The sequence below is a fragment of the Triturus cristatus genome, chromosome 2_2, assembly GCF_964204655.1.
Source record: "Triturus cristatus chromosome 2_2, aTriCri1.1, whole genome shotgun sequence".
Classification (NCBI taxonomy): Eukaryota; Metazoa; Chordata; class Amphibia; order Caudata; family Salamandridae; genus Triturus; species Triturus cristatus.
Window position 1 is genome coordinate 1,166,302,816 of NC_140582.1, and position 22,205 is coordinate 1,166,325,020.

The following is a 22,205-nucleotide window of genomic DNA, read 5'->3' on the forward strand; positions in this document are numbered from 1 at the left end:
CCCGGGCCGACGTAATGGAGCAAGCCTTGGTCAAGGCCCCAGGGAAGACTGAAACTATCAAGACGGAGCGGGCGGATGCCCTCCGCGCCAGACCGCGAGGAGACCCACAAAAGGCGGTACACCAAGAAGGCCCAAAGCAGAAGTGTGGATACTGCGGGTATGAACCGCACGCAGCAAAGGACTGTCCCGCACAGGGAAAGACGTGCACCAACTGCGGAATCACCAACAACTTTGCGTTCGTGTGCCGGAGACGCGCCAGAGGCCGGGAGTTCCGAAACCGGAAACCGCCGACAAAGGCGGTACGACAACTATCTGTAACCGAAAGAAGACTACCAGTCGAGCAAACGAGAGGGAGGAGGTATCATGACGTGAGTGAAGAGTCGTCAAGTGGCGATGAGTAAGAGGTCCACCTGATCTCATTTGCGAGGGAGCTCAAGCTACGCCGCAGGCCCCAACCGACGTGTGTGGTGCACGTGGCAGGGACGGAAGTGCAAGCCCTGATCGACACGGGAGCCACGGTGAATGTAATGGGCCTTCAGCAATACAGACGCCTGAAACCCCGCCCGCCGGTGCAGCCGTCCAAGACAAAGATTTACGCATATGGAGCAGACACCCCCCTGCCTCTAAAGGGGAAGATGACGGTCCCTGTCAAGGCCGATGAACATGAGGTGATGACGACGATCCATGTAATTGACAGGGAGGCGGACACCCTCATAAGCAGTCACACGGCAGAAGACCTGGGATTAATATCTTTTGCAAGGAGGGTACAGGCTCACCAGGTAGAGGAGCTGCTCAATCAGTTCCCGGAGTTGTTTCGAGGCCTCGGGCGCATCAAGTGCGACCCAGTGAAATTGCATATCGACAAAACGGTCGTCCCTGTCGCGTTGAGGCACAGAAGAGTCCCTTTTCATTTGCGGCCGCTAGTGGAGAAAGAACTGGACAACCTGGAAAAGCTTGGCGTTATCGAGAAAGTATCGGGCCCGACGCCGTGGGTGTCCCCAATGGTCATAGCGGAGAAACCAAAGCAACCAGGAGCGATGCGACTCTGTATCGACATGAGGCTTCCCAACAAAGCCATAAAGAGGGAGCGGCACATCACGCGGACAATGGACGATATCATAGCCGATGTAAATGGATCTAAGTGGTTCTCGAAGATCGACCTCAACGCGGGGTACCACCAGCTCCCGCTGGCCAAGGAGAGCCGCTACATCACGACCTTCAGCACCCATCTAGGGCTCCGGAGATACAAAAGACTTAACTTTGGGATATCCTCGGCGGCGGAGGTGTTTCAGAACACCATATGGGAGATGCTGTCGGGACTCCCAGGGGTGTTGAACGTGAGCGACGACATCCTCATTCATTCGGCAACAGCAGCCGACCACTACAGACATCTCCGCAACACCCTGGCGTGCCTCCAGGAGCATGGAGCCACCCTCCATAAAGAAAAGTGCCAGTTTTTCCAACCGTCCCTGGAATTCTTCGGCTACATCTTCAATCAGGAGGGCATCCAGGTCGACCCGCGGAAGTCTCAGTCAATCAAAGACGCGCCCGCGCCTACCTCGCCAACGGAGGTGCGCAGTTTTCTAGGCATGGCGACGTACTGCGGGAGGTTCATCCCGGGACTGGCTATGCAGGCAGAACCCCTCCGAGCCCTCACCAAGTCGGACGCCCAGTGGCAGTGGGGACCAATGGAGGAAGAGGCGTTCCAGGGTATCAAAGACGCCCTCCTGGGAGAAGCCACGCTGGCATACTTCGACCCAGCGAAGCGGACGGAAGTATTGGTCGACGCCAGCCCCGTAGGGCTCGGCGCAGTGCTGGCACAGGAACGAGAACCGGGCCGGTGGGCCGCCCTGTCCTTCGCAAGCAAGTCTCTCACGTCCACTGAAACACGGTATGCTCAGATAGAGCGAGAGGCACTTGCGATCAAGTGGGCCTGTCACCATTTCCACTTGTATATCAAAGGACAGCCGTTGACGATGGTAACTGATCACCAACCACTCGTGCCACTCTTTAAAGGAACATCGCCAAATCCTCCACCTCGCATTGAGAGATGGGCGGTCCAGTTGCAACCATACGAGATGGAGGTGGTGTACCGACCTGGCGCCAAGAACCCGGCCGATTTTCTATCACGGCATCCGGACAAGACGGCCACGTCGGAGGACGAAGACGACACTGACCAGTACGTGCATCTGGTGTCGGCGGCAGCCTGCACGCTGAACATGACCCCAGAAGACATAAAAGAAGCGGCCCTGACTGACTGGGTGTACACCCGGACGCTGAAGACAGTGCAAGAAGGGTCATGGGCACACTTCCTGAGACAAGCCAACTCCTGGGGCCCGGGAGAACGGGAACAGACAGCGAAGATGTGGCAGATCAGGCACAAACTCAGTGCCACTCCTGATGGGATGCTACTACGAGGGCCTCGGCTAGTAATACCCCAAGCATTGCGACAGAAGGCCACACAGCTAGCCCATGGAGGGCACCAAGGGGTCACGAGAATGAAATCCCGGATGAGAGAGAAGGTCTGGTTCCCAGAGCTAGAACAGATGGTCGAGGAGTATGTGAGACGGTGCCCGCTGTGCCAACTGACTGGGGGCACAGAACGGCCTGCGCCGATAATTACAGAAGACGCATGTACGGCCCCGTGGTCACGGGTCAGCGTAGATTTCGGGAGTTTCCTGGGGGGAGACACACCCTTGTCCTCGTGGATGGGTATTCGAAATACCCCATAGTGGAGATAGTGTCGTCCACGGCATTCGCACAGGTGGCGCCCATTCTTGAAAAGACATTTGCCATGTTCGGATTTCCGGAAGAAATCCGCAGCGATAACGGACCGCCGTTTCAGGGAGCTGAATTTGCCACATTCCTTGCACAGAGGGGGATACGCCATCAACGCATAACCCCCCAATGGCCGCAGGCCAATGGAGACGTAGAGCGTTTCATGCGCACACTGAACAAGGTGTTCCGGATCGCAGGGGTGGAAAAGGCCGACCCCGAGAAATGCCTCCACGAGTTCCTGCGGGAGTACAGAAGTTCTCCCCACTGCACCACCCAGAGGAGTCCATGGGCCCTGATGCTCCATGGCCCACGACGAGATCTACTCCCCACGCGTCCCGGCTGGGCACCGCCCCCGCTGAGAGAGGAGGAAACACAAGCCCGACGGACCCGCCGAAACGACCGCGCGAGTCACCGGCGGCGTGCCACCGAAAGAACAATCCGTACGGGGGCCACCGTACTTCTACGGGACCGCCGTCCCGGAGGAAAATTCAGGACCAACTACGAACCGGGGAGCTGGACAGTCACCGCTAATCAGGGGACCATGGTCACCGCCCAAAGGGGAGGCGAAGAAGTATCCCGCAACGTCTCGTGGTTCAAAGAGATACCCCAGGACTGTCCCGTGACCGCCACGGAAGGACTGGCAGCCACCCCACCCCCCACCACACCGGGGGAGGGGGCGAGGACATCGCGGGCCCCACGGCCAGCCCTACCCCGGCCGGCGGACCCCTCGCTAGTCCATGCCTGCGAAGTTCGCCCAGGAGATACCACCTGAGACCCAACCCAGGGCCCAGCCAGAGACTGAGAGACTTTGCCTGCTGAGGGGTATCCAGAGGCGGCGGACGAGGGACACGCAAGTAACACCACCTGTATACCTGTGCAAGCTGGGTGTAATGATGTGATTATGTAAAAGGGGGGGGGGGGAATGTTTAGTTTTGGATAAAATTGGATAGGGATGTAATGGTTGACGGTCCAGTGTTCCGACCGCACGTCATCCGCAGGTCAGGTGTGGCCTGCGGGAGCCAATAAAGGGAGCCGGCCCGCTCGGGGGCGAGGTCTCCGACTGTATCGCATGTGTGGCCTGCATCTCTATCTGCCGCTCCGCGCTGTTGTGCTCCGCGCGTTGCCCACCTTAGGCCCTGCGGCCTGGAATACCACACTAAAGGCATGCAGCATGCTGCAATGTCATGGAATATCATTAAAAACCAGCTGAAGCAGCGCACGTCATACCTCCAGTAGGAGAAATTAATTAAAGAAAATGGTGCTTACAGACTATATAACGCGTACTGTCTAATAACCAAAGTAAAAGGGCCAGTCGCCATGGGAGGTTACAAATAAAGACAATGCAGTACTAAGGAGGGACTAACAAGCCTATATACGAATCAGAAGCCTGCATTTACAAAGGGCAATGACACAAGCCAATAAAAACAAGCATTGGCATAGCCAATAGGTCTCGCCTTTGGGACCTTATAAGTGTTTAGCCATGCAAAAGTTGCATAACTAAATACTTATAAGGTCCCAAAAGCGAGACCTATTGGCTATGCAAAGCGACCTTGTGGCCCGAAAGTGAAAGTGATCGTGATCACGATCAAACATCAAAGCGGCCGTGCGGCCGCGAAAGTGAAAATAATTGTGGTAAAGCGCAGCGTGCGCGCCCGCGCACATGTACTGTAGCTCTAGGCTGGCCTGGTAGCACTTTTTGGAGCCCTCTCAATAAGTCTCGCCAGACCAGCGCATGCGCTGGGTCAGGCGAGACCTAAATATGGCATTAAATGCATACTCCAATACAGCATGCCTTGCAGAGCAGCGCATTTGTGCTGACTCTAGGCTCGACCTAAAAACACACCTACTGCATTGCAGACACACCATCTCCACCGCACAAACCAATGTCTTAATTAACCCCAAAAGCCTTTGTTACAGCTTAGGGAGGTGGACTGCGCAATTTTACCGCCCACTCCCTACCTAGCTCCAGGCCTGACCCACCTAAAGACGACCCCAACCTAACTACCTAAAGCCTTTCAACCCTTTAGACCCTCCTCTCTCGCCCATCTGACCAACATCTGCCCGGCAGGCCTTTGCCTGCACAACTCACCTGAAGACCCCGGGGGACGGGAGGAGGGGGACAAGGCTCTTAATTGCCTCTCCCTCTTTTCCCCTCCCCCCAAAGTCCCATTGTCAAACATTTCCAACAGTTAACCATATAACAAAAGGCATAAACGCAATATTGTCAGCCAAAGAGGTTTTTTATGCCTAATCGAGAACAGAAGAAATGCATTATAACAGCATTTCTCCACCTTTGAACTTCTAGGGGCCCCCACGAAATGATTACTGGAACCCAAGGACACCCCACTGAGTCATTATTGAAAGACAGGGACCCCAGCCTAAGCATTGTCGATGATTTGAACCTCAAAACAATACAGAAAAAAGCATTCATCAAATAAATACACAAATGATGACACATTTAATTTAATTCACAAACGCATATAAAAAATAAAAAAATTAATCGAAAGGTTGGACCTTTCCTTAATTCAATCGAGGCCATGCATCGTTGATACTATATTCTGTTTGATGCACATGCGCTGCTTCACAAATTAGTCTAAGGATACAAATTTAATTTTTAGCCTTCAATTTCAAATTCTTTAACATTTACAGTATGTTTTAACATTTTCAGTTGTACATTTAGCTTCTTTATTTATATGCATTTTATTAATTTGTTAATACTATTATTTTTTCTAAATTGTCGTGGACCCCCTGAGGAGGCTTTACGGACTCCCAGAAATCCCCAGACCATAGGTTGGGAACCACTGCCTTGCAGCCAAGTCCCCCTTTGAAGAGCTTTCAGCAGCAGTGAACTGTAAGAATGTAGTGGAAATAGAATAGTTCTTTGCCAAGAATAATTTTGTAGGCTGTATATGCTTCAAAAGCAATCCTGTCTTTTATGGAGAGCCTTTTAAACATAGGTGTAGCTCAACTTAATGTCTGTGCCGTTCTTCTAGTATTGGAGCGTGATCCCGTAACATTAGGAGAAGGATCAAAACAAAGTTTGCCATGCCCAAAAGGAGAGCATTGGTGTTCCCTAATTATGAATAGAGCTCCCAGTTTTATGGTATTTATTTTTGACCTTTCCATCTGTATTCATCCACAGTCTTTGCATATTTCATTGATATTATTGCATGTTTATGTTGTGGTGGGTGGCAAACGTTATTGCACTCTGCATATGTCTATATTAATATATATATATATATTTTTTTTATTTAAGATTTTATTAAACATAAAGCACAGAATCACCATTACAGTCACATCGCGAATCAAATGATATACAGTACATCATTTTGTGTTTTGTTACTACTATTATTAAGGCTGTAAGGGGTCACCACGTTCTGTCCGTCGCATGGCCATATCTTCTGTAGGAGAGGTACAAATTTTCCCTCTGTAAGCATTCCAACCTCCACACTTTTTAGGGCAGCCTCTGTGTTTGTAAACCTCCTTCTCCGCAATCATACAACTGTCCATCTCAGCTACCCACCCTATTATTAGCGGCAATCTATTGGATCCCCAATGTATCACTATGATCCTTTTCACCAATAAGTATCCTAGTGCCACCCATTGCTGTTCTACCTCTGTCAAGTCGGTAGGTTCCCATATATTTAAAATCCCCATTCTTGGTGATAACTGGATGTGTTTACCCAAAGTGTCGGTCATCTTCTTTGTAGTTTTATCCCATTAAGGGCGTATGAAGGGACAGTCCCACAGGATATGGTAGAAGGCTCTGTCGTGGCCGCATCCCCTGAGGCATAGAGCGTCACTTCGGCTGCCTATCCTGGCCAGGAGTACACGCGAGATGTAGGACCTAAGGAGTATTTTTAATTGTATAAGGTGGAAGCGGGGGTGTATAGCCGTCTCCCTAGGGGACATAAGTGCTGTCTGCCAGCCCTCATCTTCAATTAACCCCACGTCTGCCTGTCATTGGTCCTGAAAGACCTGAAAGGAGTCAGGCAGGTTATTGCAGAGTTTACAATAAGTGCAGGAGATTGCTTTGGTCAAGAGTGGCTCGGTGAGTAATCAGTCGTCCAAGGGGGAAGTGTCCGGCAGAGAGGGGAGATCAGGGATGTTTGTGAGGACGGGTGTCGGACCTGCAAGTATCGGAAGACCTCTCCTTGTGCAAGAGCGTATTTAGTTTGTAACTCCTTGAAGGTGAGAATCTTCCCTTTGCTGACCAAGTCTCCTATGTTAGAGATCCCAATGGTGTCCCATCTATCAAATCCTGCATGGAAGCAGAGTGACCCCAGAATTTGCGATGACCACAATGGTGTAGCTTTAGTGAGTGTGTTCAACCAACCCAGACGTTTGTTGGCCTTATGCCATATATCTACAGTTTGTGACATAGGTCCCAGGTATCAGCCCTTACAAGCCTTACTGTAGAGGGCCCCCAAATATCCCTCCCGTCCGGTTTGGTACTTTTCTAGGTGGAATGCTGGGTTCGTCGGGGACCCATAGATCCAGTAGTTGACTGCTACTAACTGTGAGGCCCAGTAGTAGAGGCGTATGTCCGGAAGGGCAATACCTCCGTCATACCACCCCTTAGTAAGCTTCTGTAGGGCAATACGAAGTGCCCTCCCATCCTATAGCAAGATACAAAGTTCCCCTTCTATGATGGTAAAATAGTTATCGGCAACAACAAATGGGCAGTTTTGGAGCGCGTACAAAAATCGGGGCAATGCTAGCATTTTAAATAGAGCCGCCCTACCCAAAAGGGACAGGGGCAGCGACCTCCAATGTTTGACGTCTTCCTGTAACCGCTTAAGGGGGCTCTGAAGATTACGTTCATAGAACACTTTGGTATCGGGGGTGATAAAAACGCCCAGATATTGAAAACCTGTTGTAGCTAGTTCTATCGTGTACCCTCGGGTCAAACGAGGCGGGGGGCCGTGAAGTACATATAGTACCGATTTGGACCAGTTGATCGTGTATCCTGCATATTTGCCAAAGTTAGTGAAAATGTTTAGTAAACTGTTAATAGAGGCCTGAGGGGACGATAGATATATAAGGATATCATCTGCGTAGAGCGATATTTTGTCTTCTACGTCTTTGCTCCATTTCAATCCTGTGATAGACACATCTCGTCGTATCAAATGGGCCAGTGGTTCGAGGGTCAACGCAGATAATAATGGGGACAGGGGACAACCTTGCCTTGTTCCTCTTTGCTAGGCAAATGTACGGGACGTGTGATTATTCACCCTGAATTGGCCTAACAAGTCCGTATAGAGCAAAGCCACCCATTGTCGAAAGCGTGGGCCAAAGCCAAACCTCGCTAAGACCTCAAAAAGACAGGGCCACTCGATCGAGTCGAACGCCATAGTGGCGTCTAAGGACAGGATAACCGCATCTTCTTGCAGATACCCAGGACATTATGGACCCGGCGAATATTGAGGGCGGTGTTCCACCCCGGTATAAATCCCAATTGGTCGGCGTGAACCAGAGGTGGGAGTAACGTTATGAGCCGGGATGCCAGAAGTTTGGCCAACAATTTGGCCTCTGAACTAATCAGAGAGATAGGTCTGTATGAACCACGATACGCTGCTGGTTTACCCGGTTTGCGAATAACGACTATGGAGGCCAGTCGTTGGTCTAAGGGAAGAATGCCCTTCTCTCTACTTTCGTCATACATGTTTTTTAGATGGGGGGGCTACTTTAAGGGCCATCCCTTTAAGGAATTCATTGCTTTCCTGGAGTTGGTAGCAAAGACAGCCTTGCAGACTTCATCCGCAGTTATATCTGCATCTAGGGCATCTCTGTCAGTATCGGATAACGTAGGTAGATTCATTTCCTCCAAGAGCTGACGAGAGTCCTCGGAGGAGTAAGTAGTCCTAGAGGTATACACAGCCTCCAGGTGATCAGCAAATGCCTCTGCTATATCTTGAGGATCCGTCACCCGCCTCCCATCGTCTAGTAGGATTTCAGGGACCCATCTCGCCTCTTGATCTCGTCTTTCTAGCCATGCTAGCATTTTACCGTCCCGTTCACCAAGTTCGTAGACTCTATGGCGTATCTGTAATAGCTGGGCGTGGCCTTTTTCTCGTGTGAGGGCTGTATACTCCGATTATTTGTTTCGGAGGTTGCGGGCTGTGGCTTCAGTGGGAGAGGCATGATTATATTCCATCTCAAGCAGGAGAAGGCCGCTCTCCATCTGGGTCAGCTGTTCGCTGTGTTTTTCGGAGATACCCGATTTTCAAAGCTAGGGCGCAAGCCTTAATTACTGCCTTATAGGCCTCCCAAATAGTCTTTGCCGATTCTACGGATCCAACATTCTCCGTGAAGTAATATTCTGTTTGTTCTAGAAGGTCTTCCTTAATATCGGAAATTGTGATGAGCCATGTGTTAATAATTATGGGGCCTCGGGCTGAACGCTGGTGGAAAGTGAACTTGACCCCTAGGGGAGAATGGTCAGAGATGCCCCGTGGGAGTCCCTGGGGAAATCGGAAATGCCCAATGTCTGTGAAGAACGTAAAGAGATAGTCAATGCGGGACATGCTATTGTGAGCATTGGAATAGTGGGTGAAGTAGGATTTACTGGGATTTAGCGATCTCCATATATCTGAGTCCCAAGGCCTGGGCGAAATCTGCCAAGGAGGTATTACATCTGGAGGATGGTTTTGGGGGGCTCCTGTCTAGCGTATCATCCATTGTCATATTAAAGTCTCCCCCCCAGAATAAGAGTGCCCGGGGAGAGGTCAACTATTATTCTGCCTAGGCCTTGTAGTGCTGTTTTCCCTAGTGCCGGCGGGAGATAAGCTGAAACGAAGTTCAGTTGCTTGCCCTCTCGGGTCGCTTCCAGGACAGCGAATCGTACCTGGGGGTCAGCCCAGACACGGGTAGGCGTCAGAGCCAGGTTATTGCAGACAAGGATACCTGCGCCTCTATATTAAATTTAAAGGTTGAACATATGCTTACACGTGGTCTTTAAAATTGTACTGTGTTAATTAGATGTACACATTGAAACAGTACATTAACATTGAAATTCTAGCATGTGTACACACCTGCACTTATTTTAAGGTTATCTAGGAATCCTTGTCCTTTTTTACTCTCTATAAATTCTCGCTATGCATAGCTATTGGTCTCAAAGTCATTATTGATAATATGGAATGACACTGAAGTGAAGACCCGATATTTGAAGTTTTCCATTTGAAAAATAGCTACTTACAGAGAGAGAGATTATTTTGAGTCAATATTTTAATGTAAAAAATCTGTAAAAGGGAAAAAAAACTGGGAGCCTTTAGTGTCCATCAGGGCTGCTATTTGTGGTGTGGGTTTTGAGTCTATCTTGATAATGAACTTCCAATGGCATCCCCTCTCCATCCCACAGTTGAGATGACTTGGATACTTTATTAGTGGGGTAAACTATGGCATACGGTGGAGTGCTACTGAGTGGAGTTCACTACAGTACATAAATAGAGATACATGCGATCACTGTGTTTTATGGATTTATAATTTCTCCTCCGCTATCCAGTTTTCCCTCGGTTCTGTCAACCGTACCCATTCCAACCACTTGATCATTTCCCCACGATCTTATGAAAAGCCAGCCCTTCCCTATATCTTTCTTTGCTGATACTCCCTCAATCTACCATAGCACGTGTGCTGGCCAGGTTCTCTCTGAAGTTTCATCCATGTTAGTCAAGCCCCTGGTGATCCCTTGATGGGTTCAGTAACTGCCTATGTGCTGCCTTCAATGCCCTACCTCCTACTCCCCCTCTTGTGGCCTCCCTAAAAATCTATTTTTCCGGCTCTTCGACCAGTTAATAGCAGGGCCGTACCTCCCTCCTGTTGGAAAACCATGGTAACACCTTTGTACACTTGATGTATTAGATCCAGTAGAAAGTAGCGTTTTGAAACTAGTATTAAGCTTGCAGAAAGGATCAATGATCCAAAACGTACATTGTGAAATTAATTTATTGGCATGGTCACATATGGCAGGTTACTGTTTTGTTCTAAATTTTGTAAAAAATTGTCTTTGGATAATGAGGTGTTGAAATTATCGCAGATTTGGCTATCGTGGGTGTGTGTGGGGCGGGTTTGGAGCGCTGCAGGCCACCAGGAGTCTTCCCAGGCAGAGGTAGTGGATAAGGACTTCGGTCTTGTGTGAGTTAAGTTTGAGGCAGTTCTCCTTCATCCAGGTGGCGACTGTCTGCATCACGTTGGGGTAATTGCTCTTGGCAGCTGTGAGTTCGACTGTGAGGGAGAGAATCAGCTTGGTGTCGTCGGTGTAGGAGATGATGTTAAGTCCGTGGCTTCTGGCGATGGCTGCAAGCGGGCCATGTACATGTTGAAGAGGGTGGGGCTCTGAGAGGAACCCTGAGGCACTCTGCAGCTGCTATCTGTGGGTTCCGAGTTGAACAGTGGAAGTCTGACTCTGTGCTCATCCGGAGAGATATCTAGTAAAGTCTTGAAGGGCTAAAGTCTTGTGAAAGACTTCACACTGTTTCTTCTTACTCCAAAACGACATCTAATAATTCCTCGAATTACTGTAGCTATGTGAAGGGCCAGACCGATGGGCTTTGCCAAAGCTTTTTTTCTGAGGAATGCTTTGCTGCTTGTACTAAACTGCGAATAGTGAGCCAGGTATCCCTCCTAGAAACCAGCCTAACGTTTTGGATCAGATATTTGAGCATTGTGGGAGCTCAGTCAGAGCCCATATCAAAACTGTGACCTCTCTCCCCCCGCCCAGCGTAGCTATTTGATTCCCTAAACTTTCCATAAATTTTGACCAGATGGAGGGCCAAAGTCTCCCCATATTCTTCATAAAGTTCACCTCATAGAGTTTAGTCAAGAGTTAGATTTTTAATATAGCCGTAACCCCATAAACCACATTGCCCAAAATGAGGTTTATGGGATTGTCACCCCACCCAGTTCCTTCGAAACCTCCTTATCCACTGGCGCTCCACTCATTTTCCTATGTCATTAATCCTAACAAAGCATGTATCCAGAATCCTAGTGTTTCCCATCCTCCTGCTTTACCGTCCATGAATCCGCAGACCAAAACTGTAACGCTCTGTCCCACTCAGTTTTCACCGTTGAGTGTGAACCCATGGAACTATGAAAACATATAATAAATTCCTTACCAAGACTTTCTCCCACTAAACAGAGATTAGTGTTTATTTGCGACACAGCGACTATCTCTTGGAGCAGGTGATACTTTAGATGGGGTTGTAGTTCACCCATTAATCTTTTATATATGTAATTGCTTTAGCAGTAACTGCCCTGAACAACCTGTCCTCAGACCATCTGCATGGTGCATTGAGGAACAAAAGAGACCGTTGTGGTGTGCCAAGACAAGTTATGCTTCAACTTAGTTCAAACATGAGCTTCGAAATATGATTCAGTATTCCAAGTGCTTGTCACTAATTTTAGTACGCATATTTAAATGTTCTGAACCCAGCATGTTCCCAAGAACTATTACCAAGAGCTACACTAAATATCTTACTGGTACACTTGCTATTTAAGGTGGAGGAATCCTTTGGCAGACCAGATGTCTGGAAGATGTTGTAAGCTCATCAATGTAACCTACAGTGTAGCTCAGTAGAAGGTTTATGTGAATATTTTGCTTATTCCAATGCAGAGTTCTCTCAGTTACCCACCCACGTTTTCATGAAGGATCCCTGTGATGCCCCTATCTCCCCCCAGTTAAGCATGTAATTTTAGCATTATGAATTTTCAGGAAGCAGCAAGCCTTTCCTTCTGAATCAAAAGCATTTCTGAAGAGAGGACTATTCTTGTGTTACTTGGGATATTCACAACAATGATCAATGACTTTTAGCAAGGTCCTGTGTGTTTTCTGCATTATTCCAGTTCTATAGAACTCTCATTGTAAGACCATACCCTCTTAAAAACGGCTGGCGTTGGTTTTTACGGCAGTGAAAAACTTCCATGTGTTTTATGGGTCCTAACCGTCATCAATTTACCTTCTCAGGTGCTGTTAAAGGGGACCCTCTTTGCTGCCATGTCTTCACAAAGGCCGGGGAAGTGCTTGCTCGTCACATAGTGGCTGTGCTGCCCAAGATTGATAAGGTAGCTACATATTGCTGCTATCTCAGATTCTCATATTATCATTTTCAGATCTTCTGCTGGTACGAATGTCCAATGCTTAAGTTTGTTTAAGGTGTCTTGCCCAGTGCTTGCATGATTCTGCACACCCCTGTGTTTTTTGCCCAATCGACTTTTTCCATTTAACTGTTCTTTGTCAGGTGAGCATTCAAGTATACCTTCTCTTGTGTAAACGTGACTACTGCTCTCAGTTTAGACAGTTGGAGGACCAGCTGGGGATGTCCGAATAAAAGCCCAGGAGAGTGAGAACTCTAGTAAGAGGTGATCAACAGTCATTTGGGGTTCACTGAACCACCTTGAAAGCCGACCACGGACCAGCTGTGGATGTCTGAAAACTGTCTGAGGGACTCTAGGGACAAGCCAGGTGAGCTAGGAATCTCTGATAGCCGATAGAGGGTGTCTGAAGGCCAGCCGAAGGTCCCTTGCTAGCAGGATCTGACCCAACTGATCTTCTCGAAGGGTCAACTAGGAGAGTGCAGGAATAAGTGGGTGTGTGTAGTAACCTCCAACCACACACATGACACTGAAATACTTTATACGTTGGAATCTTATTTATTATCAACCCCATAGCAATGTTTTGGCATGCAGGCGCACGCACCAGAGACTGTCTCGAACATTCCAAACCCACTACTTATGTACAGAATTAAGAATGTAAATAAAGGGGGAGGGCATGGCCACAGCTGCCACCAATTGCCTTCCAAGTTCCGTGATTTAACTTTGCGACAGTGTTAGATCTACTGTCATTTTGTGAGGATGATAGGGTCTACCGGTTTTTGTAGGCATTAGGATGTGGGTTTTATGTATCTTGTTTTTTGCACTCATTGCAGTGTGTATTTGTTGCTTTTCATTTTGTCTGTTGTTACGGGTAGATGTGTTGGGTCGTGTAATTTTATTTGCCAATGCTTGCTGTCTTGGTCTTATTTGGCGTGTGGATAGAATGTATAAAGAGAAGGATTCTGGAATGGTGGTTCGGGGAGGCAGTTGATCGAGCTGTTGGAGTGGTGTTGGAGGCTTCCTTGTGTCCTGCTGGCTGATGAATAAAACTTCAACTTTACCTGCATGTCTGCAACTTAATAAATAACCTCGGCCGCAGGCCTTCAATGCGACAGGTATGCCTCTGTGTGTTATTCACATTGCCTCTGATGTGACATGTGCAATGGTCGAAATCCGTGAAGCAAACAATAGATGTAAATGAGGCAAAATCTACACTGCAAAAACACTCCACTTAAGGCACAAGTGTTTTTTTTTCCTTCAAAGTATGTGGCTTTGTTTACTAGCATAGGTGTTGCTACCTGAGAAGGAGTGCGTGGCGTCAGTAAAATCATGGTGGCAGAATTCCACTTTCAAGTGGAACAAAATACACCTAAGATGGCCTCTATGCCATTCAGCATATGTAATTCTTTACAATTTATAGAGCTTGTTCAATTGTACATTTCAATGTGTAGCGCAGCAAAATCAGCTCCATTTGATCAAGTTCCTGGAACAGATGAAACCGGACCCTTCAACCATTCAAGCACCAACGGCAAAACAGTAAAGACCCCCACTGCTAACATCAGTAAATGGGCATACTTGGCAATGGAAATATTAGAAGCTAATCAATTAATTTATAATTGCATTCTAACATCATTAATTGAAATCTGAACTTCAGCTTGAAGTAATGATGTAATAACATTTTCTCACTTCCTATATCCTTGAGAGACGCTGGTGTTGAAAAAGAGCAGGAGCTGATTCTCAAGTTATTAAAAAAATGGATCTCCATCAGGGGCTTCATGTCCACTCCATATGTAAATTTCAGTTTGGCATCGGATGCTTCTCCTGTCAATCAATCAATCCGGGAATTGTGAAGCGCGCTACTCACCCGTGAGGGTCTCAAGGTGCCGGGGGAGGGGGGTACGGGGGGGGGGGGGTCTTCCACCCATTCTTGCTCAGCGGATGCGCTGAGTTTCGGTGAGGTGGCCGGAACAGAGGTTCCTCTTAGGTACGTAAAAGAAGATTTGTCCATTGAGAGATTAGGGTCTGGTGTTGTGGAGGCATTTGTAAGTGTGGGAGTATCTTGAAGGTTACTCTCCTTTCGACGGGGATCTAGTGGAGGTGTCGCAGGTGTTGGGTGATGTGTTTATGTCGAGGGATGCTGAGGACGAGTCTGGCTGCGGTGTTCTGTATGGTCTGGAGCTTGCAGAGCAGGGATTTGTTGATTCCGGCTTAGAGGGTGTTTCTATAGTCCAGTCTGCTGGTTATTAGTGCGTGAGTAATAGTCGTTCTGGATTCAGGGGGATCCATTTGAAGGTCTTGAGAAGGATGCGGAGGGTGTTGAAACCGGTGTCGGTTCATGGTGAGGGAGGAGTCGAGTATGATGCCGAGGTTCCGGGTGTGGTCCGTGGGGGTATGGGGGCTGCCAAGGGTGATGGGCCACCAGGTATTGTCCCATGCAGAGGGGGAGGGTACGAGGATGAGGACTTCTGTCTTCTCAACGTTGAGCTTCAGGCAGCTGCTGCTCATCCAGGATGCAACGTCCATCATTCCTTCCTGAAAGCTGAGTCTGGTGGTGTGGGGGTCCTTGGTGAGGGAGAGGATGAGCTGGGTGTCGTCGTCGTAGGATACTATGCTGAGTCCATGCTGTCTGGCGTGGGGGCCAGGTAGATGTTGAAGAGCGTGGGGCTGAGCGACGATCCCTGGGGCACTCCGCAGTTGATCTCTGTGGTTTCGGAGAGGAAGGGCATGCATCTGATTCTTTGGGTTCTGCCAGTGAGGAAGGAGCGGAGCCAGTTGAGGGCGGCTCCTTGTAAGCCAGCGTCGTGGAGTCTGGCGGTGAGAGTGCGGTGGGAGACGGTGTCGAAGGCTGCAGAGAGGTCAAGCAGGATCAGGGCCGCGGTATGGCCTTGATCGAGGAGGTGCGGATGTCGTCTGTGGTGCTGTGGTTGCTGCGGAATCTGGATTGAGAGGGGTGGAGGATGGAGTTCTCTTCAATGAAGTTCGTTAGTTGGGTGTTGACTATCTTCTCTTTGACTTTGGCACTGAAGGGGAGGAGAGAGATGAGTCGGTAGTTCTTGAGGTCTGTCCGATCTGCTGAGGGCTTCTTGAGAAGGAGCCTGACTTCTACGCATTTCCAATCATCGGGGAATGTGCCTGCTTCGAAGGTGGTGTTGATGGTGCGTCACAGCTCAGGTGCTATGGCGGCGGCGGCTCTGTGTAAGATGTGCAGAGGGCATTGGTATATGGGGGCTCCTGAGTGAATGCCTTTCATGGTTGATGCAGAGTCTTTGGTGGTGACTGGGGTCCAAGAGGAGATGGTAGGCTGGCTGTCGCTGGGGGGAGGAAGTGGTTCGGTGTACAGAGTCTGTTCGTTGAAGTTGTCATAGAGGGATCTTATCTTCAGGTGGAAGTAGGAGCCATGTTTGTTGCAGAGGTCCTTAAAGGGTGTGACATCCATGGCTTTTCTGGAATCCCTGAATGATGCTGAAGAGTTCCTTGGAGTTGCTGGCGTTGGCGTGGATTTTGTTTCGGATTAAGGTCCTTTTGGTGGATCTGATGAGTTGGTGGTATTCCGTTATGGCGTTCTTGTGGGTGGTGCGGTCTTCTAAGGTATTGCTATTTCTCCATAGCTTCTCGCGACGTCTACAGTTGCGTCTGGATTCTTGGAGGGCAGCGGTGAGCCAGGTGGCCTTACTGGGGCGCTGTCTGTTGGGGTTGCGAGGGGGGCGAGCTTGTCTGCGCAGTTGGTGATCCATCTGTGAAATTATTTGGCTGCTGAGTTGGCGTCGGTCAAGGTGCGTGGGGGATCGTGGCTAAGGGTGGAGTTGAGGTGCTTCTCAGTGACCTCTCTTCAGTTCCTTCGCGGAGGGTGTGGTGTAGATTTGGGGGCAGTGGCTTTGTCGAAAGAGAAGTGTAGGCAGACGTGGTCCGTCCAGGGGGATTGTGGAGTGTGGCTGAAGTGGATGTTGTTACCTCCTGCAAAAATGGGGTTGAGGGTGTCTTCTGGCTTGTGGGTGCAGGGTGGTGATGAGCTGTTTCAGTCCGAGGTTGGCGAGGTTGTCCAGGAGGGTGGCGGAGTTGGGGTCACTGAGGTTGGCGAGGTGGAAGTTGAGGTCTCCGATGAGTATGTAGTCCATGGAGGCGATGGCGCGGTAATGTCAGCAATGGTAGTGGTGAACGGAGTTCGAGGTCAGGGAGGTCTGTAGGCGAGGATGCTGCGTTGGGTCATTCTGGGGCTGGGCTGGTCTGAGTCTGGAAATGGAGGTTTTCAATGGTGGATGGGAGTCGCTCCTGCTGGAGGTGGAGAGTCTGAGGGAGCTTTTGTGTGCAATGGCAAATCCTCCTCCTGGGTGGTTGGGGTGGTCCTTCCTCTGGATCTTGTATCCGTCAGGGATGCGGTGGCGATGTCAGGAGCGGATGTGGGGTTGGTCCAGGTTTCAGTGAAGAAGGCAACGTCTGGCGAGAGGGTGTCGAGGAGGTCCCAGATTTCCACAGCATGTCTCTGCAGGGAGCGTACATTGAGTAGTCTGCACCTCAAGACTTCGGGGGTGCTGGCGTCCGGGGTGAGTGCGGCTGCCATGGGGGTGCAGAGGATGGTGAAGGGTTGACAGCAGTGTCCGCAGGAGAACTGGCCCTGAGTGGTGTTCGGTGTAGATAGCTGGCAGTTCTTGCTCCTTCCGGGGTTGAGTGAATGGAGGTCAGCTAAGTCATAGCGGTTGGTGGTCAGAGAGCCAGGGTCCCTGGTGCTGGCTGCGGATGGGTCACGGACGGGCACAGACAGGCTTGCCTTTGACGCACACCCGCTGCACGCGGCAGCACATTGGCTGCCATTAAATAGAGAAGAGGGAAGGAAAGCGCAGCTGGAAGGTGGGAGCGGTAACCGGCAGGGGCCACGGGGGCAGCAGCAGCGGGAAAGAAAACGGGCACAGAGGACAAAAACTGGCAAAAATAAACAGAAAGACAGAAAATAACAAATATCGAATACATAGGCAAAATAACAAAAAGACAGAAAACGAGCACAAATACAAAGATAGACAACAGTGGACCAGCAGAAGAGCAGGGCTCTCCCACTGGACCACCAGGACCACCAGGGATGAGGCATAGACATGAGCCTGTGGGTGGAAAGTGGCGGAGGGCCTTGAACACCTACCTTCTCAGAGAGGTGTAGGGGGTAGCGGCACAACAGCGGAGCTGCTGGGGCAGAGAGCAGAGTCCCTGACCAGGAGGTCCGAGGTCTTCTCACACAACCAAGCAGCGGCTGCCATTAAATAGGGAAGGGAGAGGGAAGTGCAGCTGGGAGACGGGAACCGTAGGGGGTAGGGGCTACGGGGGCAGCAGCGGTGGGAAAGGAAACGGGCACGGAGGACACAAACGGGCAAAGAAAATGACAAATACAGAGGCACAGTAACAAAAAGACAGAAAACGGGCTGAAACACAAAGATGGACAACAGTGGACCAGCAGAAGAGCAAGTCTCTCCCACTGGACCACCAGGAATGAAGCGCAGGTACGAGCCTGCATTTGGAGGAGGGCCTCGAACACCTACCTTCTCAGAGAGGTGTAGGGGGTAGCAGCAGAAAGTTGAAAGTTGAAAAGGATTTATTGAGGGCTCTATCACCATGCAGTTTCTTGGCGCTGTAGGCAGAAACTGAAACCTGAAGGAGGAAGGAAGGAGAGATTTAAGAGGGGTAGGCTAGGAAAAACAAATGGGTTTTGAGTTTGGCTTGGGAGTCTGAGTAGGAGGGGGTGGATCGGATCGCGAGGGGGAGTGAATTCCAGAGAAGAGGAGCAAGGGTAGAGAATCTGGTGCCACCAGATTTCTTCTTGCGAAAGCGGGGGACCTTAAGAAGAAACTGAGTGGAAGAACAGAGGTCTCTGCAGGGGACATATGCGTTTATTTTAGATCTGATAAAAGCGGGGGCAGTGCCAGTAAGGGACATGAAGGTCAGGCAGCCTATCTTGAAGAGTGAGCGTTCCCTGATGGGAAGCCAGTGCAGAGTCCTTAATACGGGGGTAATGTGGCTAGATTTGGGGAGCCTGTAGATGAGGCGGGCCGCTTGGTTCTGGATGAGCTGCAGGCGGCGGCATTCGTAGGCAGGAATGCCGACGTAGAGGGCATTGCCGTAATCCAGGCGGGACGAAATGAGTGCTAGGATAATGAGTTTAAGGGCTTCAGCTGAGAAGTAACGTGAGATTTTGCGAATGGTTCTGAGGGCCAAGAAGCATGAAGAGACTACGGAGCTAATCTGGGGGCGCATGGAGAGGTCTTGACTAACTTTAATGCCCAGGGTTTTCACAGAGGCTGAGGGTAATGGGGGGGAACCAAAGATGGGGGGGCCAAAAAGCAGAGGACCAGGGGTTGGAGGGACCACCAAGGAGAACCAGCTCGGTCTTATCGGGGTTCAATTTCAATTGGTTGAGATTCATCCAGTTGAATATGAACGTGAGGATGAAGTGGACCTTGGAGATGGAATCAGGGGAGGGAGAGAGATTGGAAATGAGCTGGAGGTCATCGACGAAGTTAAACGCCGTGACCTCCATGTCCTGTAAAGCAGCGATGAGGGGGTGAATGTAGAGGTTGAACAGAAGGGGAGATAGTGAGGAGCCCTGGGGTACTCCGCAGGTGACGGAGTTGGTGGGAGCAAGAAAGCCCTCCAGGCGAACAGCCTGTGTGCGGCCGGTTAAAAAAGAGGTGAGCCAGGCCAGGGCCGAACCCCGCAGGCCGGCGACCCGACACGGTCGAGGAGAATGGAGTAGTCGACCGTGTCGAAGGCAGCAGAGAGATCGAGAAGGACTAGGGCCTGGGGGGAGTTGGTATCGGCACTGCGCCTGAGCTCATCGACTACAGAGAGGACGATGGATTCCGTAGAGTGAGCCGGCCGAAAGCCAGCCTGATTTGTTGCTAGGAGGTGATGAGCTTCAATGTGGTTGGAGAGTGAAGTAGTAATGTGGCTCTCCAGAATTTTGCTTAGGAGTGGCAACAGTGAGATGGGTCTGAAGTTTGAAAGGGCGGCAGGATCGGCACCGGGCTTTTTGAGGATGTGAATAACAGTGGCAGATTTGAACGATTCAGGTACAATACCGAGGGTGATGGAAGTATTAAGAAGGGTAATAGGAGGGGCAGGGCAGCGGGAGAGAATATCTCTTAAGATGTATGCCGGGCAAAGATCGGCAGGGGAGCCCCAGGTGACTTTACCCAGGAGAGTGCAGAAGGCCTCTTCAGAGATCAAGGGAAATTGGTCAATGAAGGAGGATGGCGGAGGTAGCGGGGGACAGGTGAAAAAGGCGGGTTCCGAGGGGATGTTCTGTTTTATGATGGCAATCTTCTCAATGAAGAAGTCATTGAGGGCATTACAGAGGGTTTGGGAGGGAATGGGCCTAGAAGCGGCTCTGTCAGAGGCAGAAAGTTCATGCACAATTGTGAAAATCTCCTTAGGTTTGTTAGCTGCCAGATTAATTTTCTGAGAGAAATATTCCTGCTTAGCGGAGAGGATGGACTTTTTGTACGCCTGCAGAAGAGTCAGATAATGAAGCTTGGAATCGGGACAGTATTTGCGGCGCCAGTGGCGCTCCGCCTGACGGAGTGCGAGTTTCTGAGTTTTGAGGGTATTGGAAAACCATCTGTTGGCATCGTGGGGACGGCGAGTTCTGACACATCTGAGAGGGGCGACCTGATTGCAGGCTTCAGAGAGCCAGGTGTTCATGAGGGCTACCTGCTTAATTGGGGGAAAATCAGTCAGGGTGGGGACCGAAGAGGCTAAAGAAAGACCTATGGCGACCATGTCTACTCTGTTCCAATTACGGGCATAGGTGTTTTTAGGGCAGGGAGGAAGGTTAACCTCTGCCAGAGGAGCAGAGAAGGTGATCAGAGAATAATCAGACCAGACGCAGGGGGATATATTAGGTGTGGAGATGGGTAGGTTAACAGTCTAGACTTGGTCGAGAGTGTGAGTGGGAACAGAAATCTGAGGGATGAAGTTGATACTATGGAGGGTGTCAGAGAAGTCTTTAGACATGGAGTCTTCACGCGGGTCTCCTGGCCAAAAATTGAAATCACCTAATAGCAGAAGAGAGGAGTTATTCACGACCAGGGTGGCTAAAAGGTCCTGTATGGCTGGGATGAAGTGAGACATGAATTGAGGGGGACGATGGAGCAATACAACAGTAAGAGGGATCGCAAGATTGGTAGAGCGTGCCACCAGAAGGTCGACAGATGAAATGAGAGGGTGAGGAAGAGGTTGGAATAGAAGGTTAGAGCGAACAATCATAGCCACTCCCCCGCCCGTCTTACCCTCAGGGCGGTCAGCGCGGAGGATATAATAGGCGTCTGGGAGGCTAGTGAGAATGTCAGGTAGGGAGTCGGCGGTGTACCAGGTTTCAGTTAGACACAGGATCTCGGGGCTGGAAGTGTTGAGGAGGTCGAAAAGCTCCAATTGGTGCTTGACGGCGGATCGGGTGTTAAGGAGGGAGATCAAGGCCGAATGAGGGGGGCTGCCCGATGATTTAGGAGAGGGAGAGGTGAGGCGTGATAGCATGGTGTGGGGTGTAGGTATGGGGTTAGAGGGGTCAATGTGGACGGGTCGCGCAATATCTAGAGAGTTGATCTTGGCCAGGATAGGTGGACCGATAGGCCAGGAGTCGTGGCAGGCCAGCAGTTGAATAGGTTAATATGTAAGGGAACAGGCAGGGTGCAAGGTCCCGGACGGGCGCAGACGGGCTTGCCTTTGGCGCGGCGCGGCCGCTGCGCGGCCGGGGCAAGCTAATCGTTGAAATAGGGCCGGAGGGGGCGTGGCCTAGCGGTAGTGGGCGTGTCCTCGGCCCAGGGATTCCCCAACAATGGCGGCAAAACTATCTCTGGCCCCACGGCAGCGCCTTAATCGGCTGCGCGGTCAGGGAGACAGGGGGTGAGTGAGCACAAAGTGAGATATGAGGGGAACACAGCACAGGTATTTTAAAACAACAGAATACAAGTTAAAAGCAGTGTCGAGCGCTCACGGCTTCCGCCTCAGGAGTCCGTTCCAGTCTAGTACGCGCTGAGCAAAGAGGCGCGATTTAAATAACCGGAGGGGGCGTGGCCTAGCGGTAGTGGGCGTGTCCTCGACCCAGGGATTCCCCAACAATGGCGGCAAAGCTATCTCTGGCCCCGCGGCAGCGCCTTAATCGGCTGCGCGGTCAGGGAGACAGGGGGTGAGTGAGCACAAAGTGAGATATGAGGGGAAACCAGCACAGGTATTTTAAAACAGAATACAAGTTAAAAGCAGTGTCGAGCGCTCCCGGCTTCCGCCTCAGGAGTCCGTTCCAGTCTAGTACACCCCAGCAGAACTGCTGGGGCAGAAAGCAGAGTCCCTGACCTGGAGGTCAG

The 22,205-nt window shown here is 50.3% G+C and overlaps 1 protein-coding gene across 1 annotated transcript in view; it reads left to right on the forward strand.

The window, feature by feature from the left end:
* The window catches only part of NAGK (N-acetylglucosamine kinase), a 198,854-nt gene that overhangs the window by 164,056 nt on the left and 12,593 nt on the right, over positions 1-22,205 (forward strand). The window contains exon 8 of the mRNA XM_085642711.1: positions 12,740-12,837. Within this exon, the coding sequence (XP_085498837.1) occupies positions 12,740-12,837 (98 nt within the window). The remainder of the gene's footprint in view (positions 1-12,739; positions 12,838-22,205) is intronic.